Raw genomic sequence first — 19,942 nt, 5'->3', positions numbered from 1 at the left:
CAACAATCCCCTGTACCCTCAACAATCCCCTGTAAATTGAACAGTCCCCCGTACCTTCAACAATCCCCTGTACCCTCAACAATCCCCTGTACCCTCAATAATCCCCTGTACCCTCAACAGTCACCTGTAACCTCAACAATCCCCTGGATGCACAACAATCATCTGTACCCTCAACAATCCCCTGTAACCTCAACAATCCCCTGTACTCTCAACAATCCCCTGTACCCTCAACAATCCCCTGTAACCTCAACAATCCACTGTGCCCTCAACAATCCTCCGTACCCTCATCGATCCCCTGTACCCTCAATAATACTCTGTACCCTCAACATTCTCCTCTATCCTCATCAATCCCCTGTACCCTCAACAATCCCCTGTAAACTGAACAGTCCCCTGTACCCTCAACAATCCCCTGTAAACTCAACAATCCTCTGTCACCTCAACAATCCCCTGTACCCTGAACAATCCCCTGTACCCTCAACAATCCCCTGTAACCTCAACAATCCCCTGTATCCTGAACAATCCCCTGTACCCTGAACAATCCCCCATATCCTCATCGATCCCCTGTAACCTCAATAATACTCTGTACCCTCAACATTCCCCTGTACCCTCAACAATCCCCTGGATTGTGGAGCAGTCACACTGCAGCAGTGAGCCACACATTGGATTGTGGAGCAGTCACACTGCAGCAGTGAGCCACACACTGGATTGTGGAGCAGTCACACTGCAGCAGTGAGCCACACACTGGATTGTGGAGCAGTCACACTGCAGCAGTGAGCCACACACTGGATTGTGGAGCAATCACACTGCGGCAGTGATTCACACGCTGGATTGTGGAGCAGTCACACTGCAGCAGTGAAGCCACACACTGGATTGTGGACCAGTCACACTGCGGCAGTGAGCCACACACTGGATTGTGGAGCAGTCACACCGCAGCAGTGATCTACACACTGGATTGTGGACCAGTCACCCTGCGGCAGTGAGCCACACACTGTATTGTGGAGCAGTCACACTGCGGCAGTGAGCCACACACTGGATTGTGGAGCAGTCAGAGTGCAACAGTGAAACCACACACTGGATTGTGGAGCAGTCAGAGTGCAACAGTGAAACCACACACTGGATTGTGGAGCAGTCACACTGCGGCAGTGAGCCACACACTGGATTGTGGACCAGTCACACTGCAGCAGTGAGCCACACACTGGATTGTGGACCAGTCACACTGCGGCACTGATGCACACTGGATTGTGGAGCAATCACACTGCGGCAGTGAGCCACACACTGGATTGTGGAGCAGTCACACTGCGGCAGTGAGCCACACACTGGATTGTGGAGCAGTCACACTGCGGCAGTGATTCACACACTGGATTGTGGAGCAGTCACACTGCGGCAGTGAGCCACACACTGGATTGTGGAGCAATCACACTGCGGCAGTGAGCCACACACTGGATTGTGGAGCAATCACACTGCGGCAGTGAGCCACACACTGGATTGTGGACCAGTCACACTGCAGCAGTGAGCCACACACTGGATTGTGGAGCAGTCACACTGCGGCAGTGAGCCACACACTGGATTGTGGAGCAGTCAGAGTGCAACAGTGAAACCACACACTGGATTGTGGAGCAGTCACACTGCGGCAGTGAGCCACACACTGGATTGTGGAGCAATCACACTGCAGCAGTGAGCCACACACTGGATTGTGGAGCAGTCACACTGCAGCAGTGAGCCACACACTGGATTGTGGAGCAGTCACACTGCGGCAGTGAGCCACACACTGGATTGTGGAGCAGTCACACTGCAGCAGTGAGCCACACACTGGATTGTGGCGCAGTCACACTGCAACAGTGAAACCACACACTGGATTGTGGACCAGTCACACTGCAGCAGTGAGCCACACACTGGATTGTGGAGCAGTCACACCGCGGCAGTGAGCCACACACTGGATTGTGGAGCAGTCAGAGTGCAACAGTGAAACCACACACTGGATTGTGGACCAGTGACACTGCAGCAGTGAGCCACACACTGGATTGTGGAGCAGTCAGGGTGCAACAGTGAAACCACACACTGGATTGTGGAGCAGTCACACTGCAGCAGTGAGCCACACACTGGATTGTGGAGCAGTCACACTGCGGCAGTGAGCCACACACTGGATTGTGGAGCAGTCACACTGCAGCAGTGAGCCACACACTGGATTGTGGAGCAGTCACACTGCAACAGTGAAACCACACACTGGATTGTGGACCAGTCACACTGCAGCAGTGAACCACACACTGGATTGTGGAGCAGTCACACTGCGGCAGTGAGCCACACACTGGATTGTGGAGCAGTCAGAGTGCAACAGTGAAACCACACACTGGATTGTGGACCAGTCACACTGCAGCAGTGAGCCACACACTGGATTGTGGAGCAGTCAGAGTGCAACAGTGAAACCACACACTGGATTGTGGAGCAGTCACACTGCGGCAGTGAGCCACACACTGGATTGTGGAGCAATCACACTGCGGCAGTGAGCCACACACTGGATTGTGGAGCAGTCAGAGTGCAACAGTGAAACCACACACTGGATTGTGGAGCAGTCACACTGCGGCAGTGAGCCACACACTGGATTGTGGAGCAATCACACTGCGGCAGTGAGCCACACACTGGATTGTGGAGCAGTCAGAGTGCAACAGTGAAACCACACACTGGATTGTGGAGCAGTCACACTGCAGCAGTGAAGCGACACATATTTAAAAAGCAAATTCCATGATTCTCAGCCTCGAGCATTCAAAGAGAATCGTAACTAAAACACGGGATAATGGTCATACTCGAGTCTTATTTAGGAGGATTGTTGTAAAGGTACCATGTTAAAAGTTCTGTAAGGAAGACAATGTCATCTTTACAAGATGTATACTGATCAACAGTTTTAATAATATTACTAAAGTGCTGAATTATATAAGGCAAAGTTGACAAGCAGTGAAGCGAGTACAAAGGTCGAACAAACAAATCCATTGGATTGTGATTGGTCACTGATGCATTCTACGCACATCAGGTGTGGGGGAGGGCAACACAAATCCTCAGTGCTTAGGGACTTTGTTGTAGTCTTCTTGTTCCACGTTCTTGCACAAATACATTGAGAGGATCATTCCCAGCAACTGCAATTATAGAAAAGAGAATGTTTGTGACCAGAAGGGAGTCTCACAACATTAGGAGTTTCATCTAATAAGATACCTTTCAGTTACAATGATCAACAACTACAATGATCAACATCGGGAAAGTTAATAGCAAAGTCCCACAAGAGCAATGAGATGAGTGAGAGTTTTTGATGTTGTTACTGTGGGTTCAGCTCCCATATGTGGAGACTTCATTACAAAAGCAGTTCCACACCTTGTACTGCAGCTGATACAGAGAGTCAACATTCCCGGCAGGATATTGTATCGCTCTGGTCGTGCAATAATTGCGTTTCAAGTGCGTTGTGTAAAAGATGAACCAAAACATTCCACCCTGACTCAGCTCACTGTCTCAGTTTGTGTTCAGGGAACCAGAGTAAAGAGCAGGATTGGAAACAGCTGCTGTATGTGCAGAATGATATTGGGGAACTTTATTCAATGTTTTGTTTCTGACTGAAATGACGGAGGGAGGATTGGAGCAGTGTGTAGAGTCAGAATAAGCCAACACAAGAGTAATCTGTGTGGAGTAACCGGGTAGCTATGTGAGCAGCAAGCAGCAATAGTTCAAAGCATGCCCCTCATAAACATTACTTATGGTAAAAGTGACCCCCAAATCTTGGTCTAAATAATGAGTCTCCGTATATTTTCCACCAGTATATATCATGTTCAGTTTTGGTCTCCTTACCCGAGAAAGGACGTACTGGCGCTGGAGGGTGTGCAGAGGAGATTCACTAGGTTAATCGCAGAGCTCAAGGGGTTGGATTACGAGGAGAGGCTGAGTCGACTGGGACTGTACTCATTGGAATTCAGAAGGATGAGGGGGGATCTTATAAAAACATATAAAATTATGAATGGAATAGATAGGATAGATGCGGGAAGGTTGTTTCCACTGGCGGGTGAAAGCAGAACTAGGGGGCATAGCCTCAAAATAAGGGGAAGTAGATTTAGGACTGAGTTTAGGAGGAACTTCTTCACCCAAAGGGTTGTGAATCTATGGAATTCTTTGCCCAGTGGAGCAGTTGAGGCTCCTTCATTAAATGATTTTAAGATAAAGATAGATAGTTTTTTGAAGAATAAAGGGATTAAGGGTTATGGTGTTCGGGCCGGAAAGTGGAGCTGAGTCCACAAAAGATCAGCCATGATCTCATTGAATGGCGGAGCAGGCTCGAGGGGCCAGATGGCCTACTCCTGCTCCTAGTTCTTATGTTCTTATGTAACTGAGTATTAAAAAGCACATGTTTGTAAACTCTGACTCTAGCTCATTACAAATTAAATACCACAGCGAGCCATGGGCTCAGGATCATGAGGAATTTATTTGTTTGTTCCTTAGTGTCATCTTTTGCCTCTCCTGAAAATCTGTGGGCAGTTCTCCTGATTCCAATTCAACTGCTGGAGTGAGAGGAGGCCAAACAGGAGGAAAATAAGTATTGCTGGATGTTGGCTTACCTCGATTGCAGCAACTCCAATACACACACCGAGGATAATGCCAATGTTCTGATAAAGCCAGTCTTCAACATTAGACATGCAGCCCTGCAGTTGCGAGATACGAGAAGTGTTAGTGCATTCAGAAAATAAAATCTCACCGTTGTACTGGCACATCACTGGCAAGACTTTGGCCAAATTGACTTCCTCAAAGACCAAACTTTCCAAATATAATTGTGAGAAGGACATCAACTAAAGATTCCAGCACAAGTCTTCTGAGTGACACACAGAACAACCTCCCTTTAAACACGGCTCACAAGCAGCTCGGGGCGAAATTAGAAAACCGGACCAGGGGAGTACGAGGTGCAATATCATAAGACCATAAGACATAGGAGCAGAATTAGGCCACAAGGCCCATCAAGTCTGCTCCGCCATTCAATCATGGCTGACATTTTCTCATCCCCATTCTCCTGCCTTCTCCCCATAACCCCGATCCCCTTATTAATCAAGAACCTATCTATCTCTGTCTTAAAGACACTCAGTGAATTGGCCTCCACAACCTTCTGCAGCAAAGAGTTCCACAGTTTCACCACCCTCTGGCTGAAGAAATTTGTCCCTTTAGTCTGAGATGGTGTCCTCTGGTTCTAGTTTTTCCTACAAGTGGAAACATCCTCTCCACATCCACTCTATCCTGGCCTCGCAGTATCTTGTAAGTTTCAATAAGATCCCCTCTCATCCATTTAAACTCCAACGAGTATAGACCCAGAGTCCACAACCGTTCCTCATACGACAAGTTCTTCATTCCACGGATCATTCTTGTGAACCTCCTCTGGACCCTTTCCAAGGCCAGCACATCCTTCCTTAGATACGGGGCCCACAACTGCTCACAATACTCCAAATGGGGTCTGCCCAGAGCTTTATACAGCCTCAGAAGTACATCCCTGGTCTTGTATTCTAGCCCTCTTGACATGAATGCTAACATTGCATTTGCCTTCTTACCTGCCGACTGAACCTGCACATTAACCTTAAGTGATCATAAGTGAAAAAAGAGTTTTCCTCCCAGTCATTGCCTCTGTGTGGTTGCTTGCCTGGAACATTACGAGGTCTCACCCATTTAAGATAGAGATGAGAATTTCTTTGTCTCAGGAGGCTATGGGAGTTTGGCACTCTCTGCCTCAGAAAGTGGTGGAAGCGGGCTCACTGAATATTTTTAAGGCAAGGGAATCAAAGACTACTGGAGATAAATGGGGAATGTGGAAACTGAAACACAAACAAATCAGCCATGATCGTATTGAATGGTGGAGCAGACTTCAGAGGACAAATGGCCAAATTCTGCCCCTACTTCATATGTGATGCATTTAGGTAGGGAAAACATGAAAAGGCAATATTAAATAAGGGGTACAATTCTTAAGCAGATGCAGGAGGAGAAGGGCCTCAGTACACATGTGCATAGATCATAAAAGGTGGCAGGACATGTGGAGAGAGCAGGTAATAAAGTATACAGAATCTGCAGAGAGTACAAGAGAAAGGTTACACTCACTTATCAATAAGAAGTCTTAGATCACCACATTAAAGTCCAACAGGTGAATTCACCTGAGGAAGGAGCTGTGCTCCGAAAGCTAGTGATTCTAAACAAACCTGTTGGACTTTAACCAGGTGTTGTAAGACTTCTTACTGTGCTCACCCCAGTCCAACGCCGGCATCTCCACATCATGAACTTATCAAGGCACTAGTCAGACCTCAGCTGGAGTATTGTTCTGGGTGCCGCACTATAACGCACTGGAGAGAGTGCATAAGAGGTTCACAAGAATCTAGGGATGAGAAACTTCAGCTATGATAATAGATTGGAGAGGTTCAGACTATTCTCCTTGAAGAGACGAAGGCTATGAGGAGATTTGATAGAGATGTTCAAAATCACAAAGGGGCTGGACAGAGTAAAGAGGGAGGATCTGTTCCTGTTTATTAGAAGGACACAGATTTAAAGTGATTTATAAAAGAAGCAAATGTGATGTGAGAAAAAATGTTTTCACACAGCGAATGGTTTGGGTCTGGACTGCACCGCCTGGATGTGTGGTGGTAACAGGTTCAATCGAGGCATTCAAGAGGACAATAGATGATTATATGAATTAAATAATATTCAGGGCTACGGGGAAAAGGCAGTGGAATGACACTGAGTCATGACCCATTAAATTGTTGTTTCTATTGGGGGGAAGGTAGGATCAGGGTATTGAACTTGATAATGAGCCATGATCATAACGAATGGCGGAGCAGGCTCGAAGGGCTGAATGGTCTCCTCATGCTCCTATTTTCTATGTATGTTTCTATGTATGATGTTCGTTTTGAGAGCCATTGCAGACATGATGGGCTGAATGACTTCCTTCTGTGTTGTATCAGTTCTGTGATTCTCTGATTGGGCTTGACGGAGGTTTGAGTTTGCCAGACTGTAGGATATTGGCAGACAGTTGCTTTGGCAGGGCAGAGTTGGGTATGACAAAGGACTGCATTTGGTGGAGGGCTGCATTTGGTGAAGCGCTGCGTTTGGCAGAGGACTGCGTTTGGCGGAGGGCTCATCTATGTCATTTATATCAACTTTAAAAAGTTGGTGCTCCCGCATGAAAATGAAATGAAATGAAAATCGCTTATTGTCACAAGCAGGCTTCAAAGGAAGTTACTGTGAAAAGCCCCTAGTCGCCACATTCTGCCACATTTTGCATATACCCCCATGGGAATCCACTCATCATATCCTGCCAATCAGACAATACCATTTATGCTTACTCTCTGTTTTGTCAGCCAATCTTCAGTCCAGGCTAATATGTTACCCCCTGCACCATAAGCTTTTATTTTCTGCAGTAACCTTTGATGAGGTACTATCAAATGCTATCTGGAAATCCAAGTACAGTACATCTACAGGGTCCCCTCTATCAACAGCACTTGTTACTACTTTAAAGTACTCTAGTAAAATGGGTAAACTTGATTTCCTTTTCATAAAACCATGTTGACTCTTCCTGGTTACCTTGAGCTTGACTGAGTGCCAAGCTATAACCTCTTTATTGATCGATTCTGACACCTACCCCATGACGGGCATCAGGCTAACTGTCCTATAGTTTTCAGATTTCTGCCTCTCTCCTTTCTTGAATGGTGGGGCAATATTTGCTGCCGTCCTATGCGATGGAAACGTTCTTAAATCTTGTGAATTTTGGAAAATTAACACCAACATATCTACTACCTCATTAGCAACCTCCTTGATGATCCTGGGATTAAGTCCATTTGGACGTGAAGACTTGTCAACCTGCAGCTCCATCAATTTACTCAGTGTTGCTTCCCTAGTGACTGTAATTTCACCAAGTTTCACTCTCTCCTCCACCTCCAGATTTACAGCTATTACTGAAATGTATTTTCTATCCTCTAGGTGAAGACAAAAGCAAAATATTTGTTCATCTCATCTGCCATTTCCTTATTATCTACTATTAACTCCCCATTCTAACACGCCAGAGGACCAACACTCACTTTACCTGCTCTTGTCCTGTTTAAATACTTGTAGAAACGCTTACTATCTGTGTTTACCTTCCTAGCTAGCTTCCTCTTGTACTCTTTTCTCCTGATTAAACTTTTAGTTATTCAACAATACGTTAATCATGGGCGACTTTATTCTTCATGTGGACTGGGAAAATCAAATTGGCAGAGGTAGCCACAAGGAAGAATTCCTAGAATGTATTTGGGACAGCTTCCTAGAACAATAAACCAACAAGGGATCTGGCTATTTTGGATCTGGTAATGTGTAATTAGGTCGGTTTAATAAACAATCTCAAAGTAAAAAAAAAACGAGGAAACAGTGATCATAACATGGTAGAATTGAGCATTCAAGTTCAGAATGAGGAACTTGGATCAGAAACAACTGTGGTACACAGTAACTTCATTGCAGTGTTTATGCCTACTTGTGACAATAAAGATTATTATTATTGTAAGGGCAATTATAAAGGCCAGAGATGGCTGTTGTGGACTGGGAAAGACGTTTAGCAGAAAAGACATTTGATCAGTAATGACTGCCATTTATGAAAATAAATCATGCTCACGACAAAAATGTATCCCAGTGAGGATGAAGGATTCTCAGAAGGGGAAAATCAACCATGGTTAACCAGGGAGGTGAAGGATAGTATTAAACTAAAAGAACAAACATATTATGTGGCAAAGATTCATCGTAAACCAGAGGATCAGGAAAGTCTTAAAAGCCAACGAAATATAATTTAGAAAATAATAAGGTGGGAGTAGATAAACTATGGGCGCAATCTTCCCAATGGAGAACAAAGTTTCGAGAGCGCGGGCGTTTAGTCCCGCGTTTCTCATCACTTGCAGTGCCGAGAAACACGTGGTTTTGAATAAGGGGTCTAAACTAGGAACACGCAGCCAAGGCTGCACATAGCCACGTATTTTACAATGGAGAACTCAGCTCGTAGGAACTCCCCATTGTAGCGTGGGATCGGGATGCCATTTTATCTCCGTGCTCAGAAAAAAAAAATCACCGACCTCCCCCTGAGCCCGAACACAACATGGGAGGGTCACCCAGCCCTCCACACACTGCCTCTCCCCCAACACCTACACCGGCCAACAGTGCCAGGGCACCACCTTGCTCAAAGGGCAAGCAGCTGTGGGCCTCCGATCCCCTTGGAGACCCCCACGAGTGCCGCTCCGTCTGGTCCCCGTTTGTGGGGACCGGTACAAAATAGGACTCGCCCGAGGTCCCCGAGGCAAAGCCTCAGGTACCTCAGGAATCTGCACATTAGAATCAGGCTTACTGCCTCTCTCTAATATACAGATTGGCCAAAAAGTGATCCCGCCCAAGGCTTGATTCCCCTTGCAACATCTTGTGAGATTGCGTTGAATCTCGTGAGGCATTGCAAGCCGGGTAGGTGCCGGGAGCGGGGTCTCCTGGCTTTCACCAATCGTGCTGCAGGATTCTCCGTTGGTTGACGCTGAAATCGGGAAACACGATTGGGCGGAGAATCAGTTCCGATGCCGAAATTGCGACGGGTGTCGATTTGACTCCAAATCACAATTCTCCGTCATCTCGACAGCAGCGTCAATGCCTTCTGGAACGCACGTACAGTAAACACCGTTTGCATATCATTCGCAGACCTGACCCTGTATCCTCCGCGGGTCCGCGATTCTCTGCCTTCGATGGCCCGAGTTCCCGACGGTGCGGTTAGTTCGTGGTTTTAAAAATTGTGAAACCGGCATCGTGGCTGCTGAGAGAGAGGAGGGAGGATACAGAAAGGTGTGACCATGGGCTGCCGGGCCGAATACTGGCCGGGCTGGCTGGAGTGCCCTGCAAGGGCTGGGGGAGGGGGCGGACAGAGGAACAGGCCGCGTGGCCGGAGTGACTCCCCATAGGACAGGGGCGGTGTCAAGTCACAGACCGCCATTGCCGTGGCCAGCAAGGCAGCCATCTTGTTGTACACCCCACTTACCACCTACTTTGGCCCCTGGTTCTACAGAGTGACACCGGCCATATGGATGCCCCCACCGTCTATAATGGGAGTGTGCTTCATGGGAGCGACAGAGCAAGGAAGGACTGACCATTCAATTTAAACATCCATTCTCAACCTTCCGATTGGAGTTCCAAATTATCGGATGTGTGGTAAGTGCCAGAAGATTGTGAAATTCACCTGTTGTACTGTCCAGTATAAAGAACCATTTGAGGAATGAATGGTGATATTATAAAACACAGATTGAAATATTAAAGCTATCAAAAGACTCACAATGATCAGCGGGCTGACATCTCCCAGACAGAATCCCGTTGCCAGCACAGTGGCATTCCCGGGCATACAGGAACAGGGAAACTGTTTGACTGTGCTGTTCTGGATGATCACATTTTCAGTCCAGTTTGACGAACCAGACCAGCCACAACAATTCAGCTAAAAAAGTTATTTAAAAAATCTGTTACAGGAAAATGTACAACCTCCTCAAAGCTAATAAACCGGGAGACAATAAATATTTCCAATTGAGGGGTAATAGTAATAACACAGCTGCAGGGGGAGGAGTTGGAACAAAGTAACGGGAGACGCTAGCACAGTGTTAATGTCACGGATCAGCAATCCGTGGACACAGGTGAATGCTTTGGGATTCAAATCCCATCATGCCTGATTGTGAAATTTAAATCCGATGCGAATCCGTGAGTACGAGTCGAATGGCGACTCTGAAACCATTATCAATTGTCGTAAACCCCCATCTGATTCAGTAATGCCCTTTAGAGAAAAAAAACAGCTGTCCTTACCTGGCCTCAGTAAGAAGTCTTACAACACCAGGTTAAAGTCCAACAGGTTTGTTTCAAAAGGTGAACCTGAGGAAAGAGCAGTGCTCCGAAAGCTAGTGTTTGAAACAAACCTGTTGGACTTTAACCTGGTGTTGTAAGACTTCGTACTGTGCTCACCCCAGTCCAACGCCGGCATCTCTACATCATGCTTACCTGGCCTGGCCTACATGTTACGCCAATTCACAGCAATGTAGTTGACTCTTAAACTCATTAGGGATGCCCAAAAACCCAAAACCCATGAATGGTAAGGAGTGAGAGTAACGACACAGAGAGGGGTTAGAGTAACCACACGGAGAGGAGTTAGAGTAACCACACGGAGCGGGGTTAGAGTAACGACACAGAGAGGGGTTAGAGTAACAACACAGGCGGGGTTAGAGTAACCACACAGAGAGGGGTTAGAGTAACGACACAGAGAGGGGTTAGAGTAACGACACGGAGAGGAGTTAGAGTAATGACACGGAGAGGGGTTAGAGTAACCACATGGAGAGGGGTTAGAGTAACGACACAGAGAGGGGTTAGAGTAACCACACGGAGAGGGGTTAGAGTAATGACACGGAGAGGGGTTAGAGTAACCACATGGAGAGGGGTTAGAGTAATGACACAGAGAGGGGTTAGAGTAACCACATGGAGAGGGGTTAGAGTAATGACACGGAGAGGGGTTAGAGTAACCACACGGAGAGGAGTTAGAGTAATGACACGGAGAGGGGTTAGAGTAACCACATGGAGAGGGGTTAGAGTAATGACACAGAGAGGGGTTAGAGTAACGACACGGAGAGGGGTTAGAGTAACGACACAGAGAGGGGTTAGAGTAACCACATGGAGAGGGGTTAGAGTAATGACACAGAGAGGGGTTAGAGTAACGACACAGAGAGGGGTTAGAGTAACGACACAGAGAGGGGTTAGAGTAACCACACAGAGAGGGGTTAGAGTAATGACACAGAGAGGGGTTAGAGTAACCACACAGAGAGGGGTTAGAGTAATGACACGGAGAGGGGTTAGAGTACCGACTCAGAGAGGGGTTAGAGTAATGACACGGAGAGGGGTTAGAGTAACCACATGGAGAGGGGTTAGAGTAACGACACGGAGAGGGGTTAGAGTAACGACACAGAGAGGGGTTAGAGTAACCACACAGAGAGGGGTTAGAGTAATGACACAGAGAGGGGTTAGAGTAACCACACAGAGAGGGGTTAGAGTAATGACACGGAGAGGGGTTAGAGTACCGACTCAGAGAGGGGTTAGAGTAATGACACAGAGAGGAGTTAGAGTACCGACTCAGAGAGGGGTTAGAGTAATGACACAGAGAGGGGTTTGAGTAACGACACGGAGAGGGGTTAGAGTAATGACACAGAGAGGGGTTAGAGTAACGACACAGGCGGGGTTAGAGTAACAACACGGGGTGGGGTTAGAGTAACAACACGGGGTGGGGTTAGAGTAACAACACGGGGTGGGGTTAGAGTAACAATAAAGGGCAGGGTTAGAGTAACGACATGGAGAGGGTTTAGAGTAATGACACAGAGAGGGGTTAGAGTAACCACACGGGTAGGGGGTAGAGTATCGACAACGAGAGCGTTTAGATTAACGACACAGAGAGGGGTTAGAGTAATGACACAGAAAGGGGTTAGAGTAATGACACAGAGAGGGGTTAGAGTAATGACACAGAGAGGGGTTAGAGTAATGACACAGAGAGGGGTTACAGTAATGACACAGAGAGGGGTTAGAGTAACCACACGGAGAGGGGTTAGAGTAACGACACGGAGAGGGGTTAGAGTAACCACATAGAGAGGGGTTAGAGTAATGACACAGAGAGGGGTTAGAGTAATGACACAGAGAGGGGTTAGAGTAACGACACAGAGAGGGATTAGAGTAATGACACAGAGAGGGGTTAGAGTAACGACACAGAGAGGGGTTAGAGTAACCACACGGAGAGGGGTTAGAGTAACCACACGGAGAGGGGTTAGAGTAACGACACAGAGAGGGGTTAGAGTAACGACACAGAGAGGGGTTAGAGTAACGACACGGAGAGGGGTTAGAGTAACGACACAGAGAGGGGTTAGAGTAACCACACGGAGCGGGGTTAGAGTAACGACACAGAGAGGGGTTAGAGTAACGACACAGAGAGGGGTTAGAGTAACGACACAGAGAGGGGTTAGAGTAACCACACAGAGAGGGGTTAGAGTAATGACACGGAGAGGGGTTAGAGTAACGACACGGAGAGGGGTTAGAGTAACGACACAGAGAGGGGTTAGAGTAACGACACAGAGAGGGGTTAGAGTAACCACACAGAGAGGGGTTAGAGTAATGACACGGAGAGGGGTTAGAGTAACGACACGGAGAGGGGTTAGAGTAACGACACAGAGAGGGGTTAGAGTAACCACACGGAGAGGGGTTAGAGTAACGACACAGAGAGGGGTTAGAGTAACGACACGGAGAGGGGTTAGAGTAACGACACAGAGAGGGGTTAGAGTAACCACACGGAGAGGGGTTAGAGTAACGACACAGAGAGGGGTTAGAGTAACCACACGGAGAGGGGTTAGAGTAACGACACAGAGAGGGGTTAGAGTAACGACACAGAGAGGGGTTAGAGTAACGACACGGAGAGGGGTTAGAGTAATGACACAGAGAGGGGTTAGAGTAATGACACAGAGAGGGGTTAGAGTAACGACACGGAGAGGGGTTAGAGTAACGACACAGAGATGGTTAGAGTAACCACACAGAGAGGGGTTAGAGTAACGACACGGAGAGGGGTTAGAGTAACGACACGGAGAGGGGTTAGAGTAACGACACAGAGAGGGGTTAGAGTAACCACACGGAGAGGGGTTAGAGTAACCACACGGAGAGGAGTTAGAGTAATGACACGGAGAGGGGTTAGAGTAATGACACAGAGAGGGGTTAGAGTAATGACACAGAGAGGGGTTAGAGTAACGACACAGAGAGGGGTTAGAGTAACGACACGGAGAGGGGTTAGAGTAACCACATAGAGAGGGGTTAGAGTAATGACACAGAGAGGGGTTAGAGTAATGACACAGAGAGGGGTTAGAGTAACGACACAGAGAGGGATTAGAGTAATGACACAGAGAGGGGTTAGAGTAACGACACAGAGAGGGGTTAGAGTAACGACACAGAGAGGGGTTAGAGTAACCACACGGAGCGGGGTTAGAGTAACGACACAGAGAGGGGTTAGAGTAACGACACAGAGAGGGGTTAGAATAATGACACAGAGAGGGGTTAGAGTAACGACACAGAGAGGGGTTAGAGTAACCACACAGAGAGGGGTTAGAGTAACCACACAGAGAGGGGTTAGAGTAACGACACGGAGAGGGGTTAGAGTAACGACACAGAGAGGGGTTAGAGTAACCACACGGAGAGGGGTTAGAGTAACCACACAGAGAGGGGTTAGAGTAATGCTTTTGTTTGTGAGGAACTTCATTAATACCCAGCCCATTCCCAGCTAATGTTCAGCTCTGTACAGGGAGTGAATAATCTTTTTGACCATTTCCATTCTTTACTCACTTGCTTCTGGATGTATTCCCATGTTTTTCCAAAGCTGTTCTCCATGTTTTCCAGCGGATTGTAGTTGACAATTACTTGGTGAATGATGTCAGTTACCTCTGATTTCAGCTATAAAAGGAACCAATTATTTCAGTGGAGAAATTAGATTCAATACCCTTCTGTGGCAACCCGGCCCCGACAACAAAGTGAGGTTTTGTGCAACTCACTGAACCTGTATCTGGCACTGGGATGATCCATGAGTTAGTGCAGTTGAAATAACCACCTCAATCCTCAGCACCTTGGGCCATCAGTGAACACAAGGATGAAAAGCCGACTCTTGATGACTGAGGTGACTATATTGTGAGTTCAGATTGGCTTGGTACCGGCATTCCCTGACAAGTCGGAAATATTCACTCCTGCTTTTTTATATGATTCACTTTCAGGCAAGATTTGTCCATGTGCAGTGAACCCATCCAGTGGGGCAAGTGGAATTTGTGGTCAGCAGGTTCAAATGAAAGGATTTGCTGATTGAAAGATTTGTAGGATTCACTGATCAGGTTAGATAGAGTCGGAGGAGGGTCATTGAGCAGAAACACCAACAGGGGCAGTTGGGTCAAATGACTTCTCTGAAATGCAAGGTGCTGGGAATCACTTCCCCAGTTCAGGCAGCAGCTGTGTGGAGAATAACGTTTAACCTTTCAGTGACCATTCATCAGAACCAAAGCCTTAGTCACAACAACGCTTCCCCTGTCCCCACCCATTATGGAGGGAACATCACCAGGAGGGAAATTCCTCCAAGGGCCCTTCCCTCTCGCTGCTACATTCTGCGGAAATGGTTTTTGTGGTTGTCGGAAAGACATTAATTGGCAATTGGATGCTGGGCATTCTTCATCAGACAGTGAGGCTTCGCTGCCCCGCACAGGCCTCATTAGACCTCGTAAACCCCAGTATTTTGGGTGGAATCACAAGGGAAATACAGCTTTAAAGATCTTGTGATACGAGATGAGGGAGTTCTTTGGTTTTCAGGACAACATTCCTCTCTTAACTGGTCATTTATCCAACTTACTTTCCACACCATGGCTACTGCTATCAAAGTGATTTGTACAGTCAAAACTCAAAGATACTGAAGAACTATAATAATGATACAAAATGATTCATTTTTCCTTTTGGAGCATGTTCAACAATGAGCTGGAAATAAAACAACAGAAACTAACATTCCTGATACTGGAAGCTATTCAAGATGAACATGTGGGGAAAAGCTGGAAAATAACAAGACCTCACTGAGATGTTTCCAATTCTCCATTGGTCCCTGTGATGGGGACGGAAGGGGTAATAGGCAGTAACATAAATGCTCACTTAGGGGCCCTGCCTACATTCAGTCAGTCAGAAACCAAATTAAAAATATGACAACTTATTTGGGAATGATGGGCAATAAAAGATTTGCGTTAGGAAGAATGACGTAAAGAAATGCAGCAAAGTGTATCAGGTGAGAACTTCGGAAGGCAAGGCAGGCAACCATTTGGCTCAAAGGGAATTCGAGGTGTGCAGTAGGCGATATGAAGAGGGCCAAAAGAAAGAGAATTAAATGTGTTTGCACAGAGATGGGGAGAGGGACAGGGTGAGGAGGGGCACTGAATTGGGCACGCTTTGGGAGTGATGGAGTGGGGTCGGGTGGGGTCCAATATCACTGCACAGAACAACGTGAGAGTCATATTCAATCGAGAATCTATAGAACACAGTGACACTGGGCCAATGATCCCATACAGGGCAGTGTAACAGTGACACTGGGCCAATTGATCCCGTACAGGGCAGTGTAACAGTGACACTGGGCCAATGATCCCGTACAGGACAGTGTAACAGTGACACTGGGCCAATGATCCCGTACAGGGCAGTGTAACAGTGACGCTGGGCCAATGATCCCGTACAGGACAGTGTAACAGTGACACTGGGTCAATGATCCCGTACAGGACAGTGTAACAGTGACACCGGGCCAATGATCCCGTACAGGACAGTGTAACAGTGACACTGGGCCAATGATCCCGTACAGGGCAGCGTAACAGTGACATTGGGACAATAATCCCGTACAGGACAGTGTAACAGTGACGCTGGGTCAATGATCCCACAGAGACAGTGTAACAGTGACACTGGGTCAATGATCCCGTACAGGACAGTGTAACAGTGACGCTGGGCCAATGATCCCGTACAGGACAGTGTAACAGTGACACTGGGTCAATGATCCCGTACAGGACAGTGTAACAGTGACACGGGGTCAATGATCCCGTACAGGGCAGTGTAACAGTGACGCTGGGTCAATGATCCCGTACAGGACAGTGTAACAGTGACGCTGGGCCAATGGTCCCGTACAGGACAGTGTATCAGTGACACTGGGTCAATGGTCCCGTACAGGACAGTGTATCAGTGACGCTGGGCCAATGGTCCCGTACAGGACAGTGTAACAGTGACGCTGGGTCAATAATCCCATAGAGACAGTGTAACAGTGACACTGGGCCAATGATCCCATACAGGACAGTGTAACAGTGACGTTGGGTCAATGATCCCGTACAGGACAGTGTAACAGTGACGCTGGGTCAATGATCCCATACAGGACAGTGTAACAGTGACGCTGGGTCAATAATCCCATAGAGACAGTGTAACAGTGACACTGGGCCAATGATCCCATACAGGACAGTGTAACAGTGACGCTGGGTCAATAATCCCATAGAGACAGTGTAACAGTGTCACTGGGTCAATGATCCCATACAGGACAGTGTAACAGTGACGCTGGGTCAATAATCCCATAGAGACAGTGTAACAGTGACACTGGGCCAATGATCCCATACAGGACAGTGTAACAGTGACGCTGGGTCAATAATCCCATAGAGACAGTGTAACAGTGACACTGGGTCAATGATCCCGAACAGGGCAGTGTAACAGTGACACTGGGTCAATGGTCCCGTACAGGACAGCGTAACAGTGACATTGGGTCAATGATCCCATACAGGACAGTGTAACAGTGACTCTGGGCCAATGATGCCATACAGGACAGTGTAACAGGGACACTGGGCCAATGATCCCGTACAGGGCTGTGTAACAGTGACATTGGGACAATAATCCCGTACAGGACAGTGTAACAGTGACATTGGGGCAATAATACCGTACAGGACAGTATAACAGTGACGCTGGGTCAATGATCCTGTACAGGACAGTGTAACAGTGATGCTGGGTCAATGATCCCACAGAGACAGTGTAACAGTGACCCTGGGTCAATGATCCCGAACAGGACAGTGTAACAGTGACATTGGGACAATGATCCCGTACAGGACAGTGTAACAGTGACATTGGGACAATAATCCCGTACAGGACAGTGTAACAGTGACATTGGGACAATAATCCCGTACAGGACAGTGTAACAGTGACATTGGGACAATAATTCCGTACAGGACAGTGTAACAGTGACACTGGGCCAATGATCCCGTACAGGGCAGTGTAACAGTGACATTGGGACAATGATCCCGTACAGGACAGTGTAACAGTGACACTGGGCCAATGATCCCGTACAGGACAGTGTAACAGTGACACTGGGTCAATGATCCCATACAGGGCAGCGTAATAGTGACATTAGGTCAATAATCCCGTACAGGACAGTGTAACAGTGACACTGGGTCAATGATCCCGTACAGGACAGTGTAACAGTGACGTTGGGTCAATGATCCCGTACAGGACAGTGTAACAGTGACACTGGGCCAATGATCCCGTACAGGACAGTGTAACAGTGACACTGGGCCAATGATCCCGTACAGGACAGTGTAACAGTGACACTGGGTCAATGATCCCATGCAGGGCAGCGTAATAGTGACATTGGGTCAATAATCCCGTACAGGACAGTGTAACAGTGACACTGGGTCAATGATCCCGTACAGGACAGTGTAACAGTGACGTTGGGTCAATGATCCCGTACAGGACAGTGTAACAGTGACACTGGGTCAATAATCCCGTACAGGACAGTTTAACAGTGACACTGGGCCAATGATCCCGTACAGGACAGTGTAACAGTGACACTGGGCCAATGATCCCGTACAGGACAGTGTAACAGTGACACTGGGCCATTGATCCCGTACTGGACAGTGTAACAGTGACACTGGGTCAATGATCCCACACATGACAGTGTAACAGTGACACTGGGTCAATGATCCCGTAGAGGACAGTGTAACAGTGACACTGGGTCAATGATCCCGTACAGGACAGTGTAACAGTGACACTGGGACAATGATCCCATACAGGACAGTGAAACAGTGACACAGGTTCAATGATCCCGTACAGGTCAGTGTAACAGTGACATTGGGTCAATAATCCCATACATGACAGGTTAACAGTGACACTGGGACAATGATCCCATACAGGACAGTGTAACAGTGACGCTGGGCCAATGGTCCCGTACAGGACAGTGTAACAGTGACGCTGGGTCAATGACCCCGTACAGGACAGTGTAACAGTGACGCTGGGTCAATAATCCCATAGAGACAGTGTAACAGTGACACTGGGTCAATGATCCCGAATAGGGCAGTGTAACAGTGACACTGGGTCAATGGTCCCGTACAGGACAGCGTAACAGTGACATTGGGTCAATGATCCCATACAGGACAGTGTAACAGTGACATTGGGACAATAATTCCGTACAGGACAGTGTAACAGTGACACTGGGCCAATGATCCCGTACAGGGCAGTGTAACAGTGACATTGGGACAATGATCCCGTACAGGACAGTGTAACAGTGACACTGGGCCAATGATCCCGTACAGGACAGTGTAACAGTGACACTGGGTCAATGATCCCGTACAGGACAGTGTAACAGTGACGTTGGGTCAATGATCCCGTACAGGACAGTGTAACAGTGACACTGGGCCAATGATCCCGTACAGGACAGTGTAACAGTGACACTGGGTCAATGATCCCATGCAGGGCAGCGTAATAGTGACATTGGGTCAATAATCCCGTACAGGACAGTGTAACAGTGACACTGGGTCAATGATCCCGTACAGGACAGTGTAACAGTGACGTTGGGTCAATGATCCCGTACAGGACAGTGTAACAGTGACACTGGGCCAATGATCCCGTACAGGACAGTGTAACAGTGACACTGGGCCAATGATCCCGTACAGGACAGTGTAACAGTGACGTTGGGTCAATGATCCCGTACAGGACAGTGTAACAGTGACCCTGGGCCAATGATCCCGTACAGGACAGTGTAACAGTGACACTGGGTCAATGATCCCGTACAGGACAGTGTAACAGTGACGCTGGGTCAATGATCCCGTACAGGACAGTGTAACAGTGACACTGGGCCAATGATCCCGTACAGGACAGTGTAACAGTGACACTGGGCCAATGATCCCGTACAGGACAGTGTAACAGTGACACTGGGTCAATGATCCCATGCAGGGCAGCGTAATAGTGACATTGGGTCAATAATCCCGTACAGGACAGTGTAACAGTGACACTGGGTCAATGATCCCGTACAGGACAGTGTAACAGTGACGTTGGGTCAATGATCCCGTACAGGACAGTGTAACAGTGACAC

General features: G+C 47.6%; 1 protein-coding gene across 4 annotated transcripts in view; it reads right to left on the bottom strand.

Moving 5' to 3' along the window:
- Window positions 1-2,884: 2,884 nt before the first annotated feature.
- cd82b (CD82 molecule b) overlaps window positions 2,885-19,942 on the bottom strand; it is a 144,971-nt gene continuing 127,913 nt past the window's right edge. For all 4 annotated transcript variants that reach the window (XM_072518799.1, XM_072518796.1, XM_072518797.1 and 1 more), the window contains exons 6-9: window positions 14,386-14,493; window positions 10,322-10,477; window positions 4,590-4,673; window positions 2,885-3,128 (exon numbers count right to left, since the gene is read on the bottom strand). In XM_072518799.1, the coding sequence (XP_072374900.1) occupies window positions 3,051-3,128; window positions 4,590-4,673; window positions 10,322-10,477; window positions 14,386-14,493 (426 nt within the window). In that variant the 3' untranslated portion in view covers window positions 2,885-3,050. The remainder of the gene's footprint in view (window positions 3,129-4,589; window positions 4,674-10,321; window positions 10,478-14,385; window positions 14,494-19,942) is intronic.

Source organism: Scyliorhinus torazame, chromosome 10 (genome assembly GCF_047496885.1).
Source record: "Scyliorhinus torazame isolate Kashiwa2021f chromosome 10, sScyTor2.1, whole genome shotgun sequence".
Classification (NCBI taxonomy): domain Eukaryota; kingdom Metazoa; phylum Chordata; class Chondrichthyes; order Carcharhiniformes; family Scyliorhinidae; genus Scyliorhinus; species Scyliorhinus torazame.
Note: the sequence above shows the minus strand (reverse complement) of the source record. Positions and strands in the feature narration are given on the sequence as shown.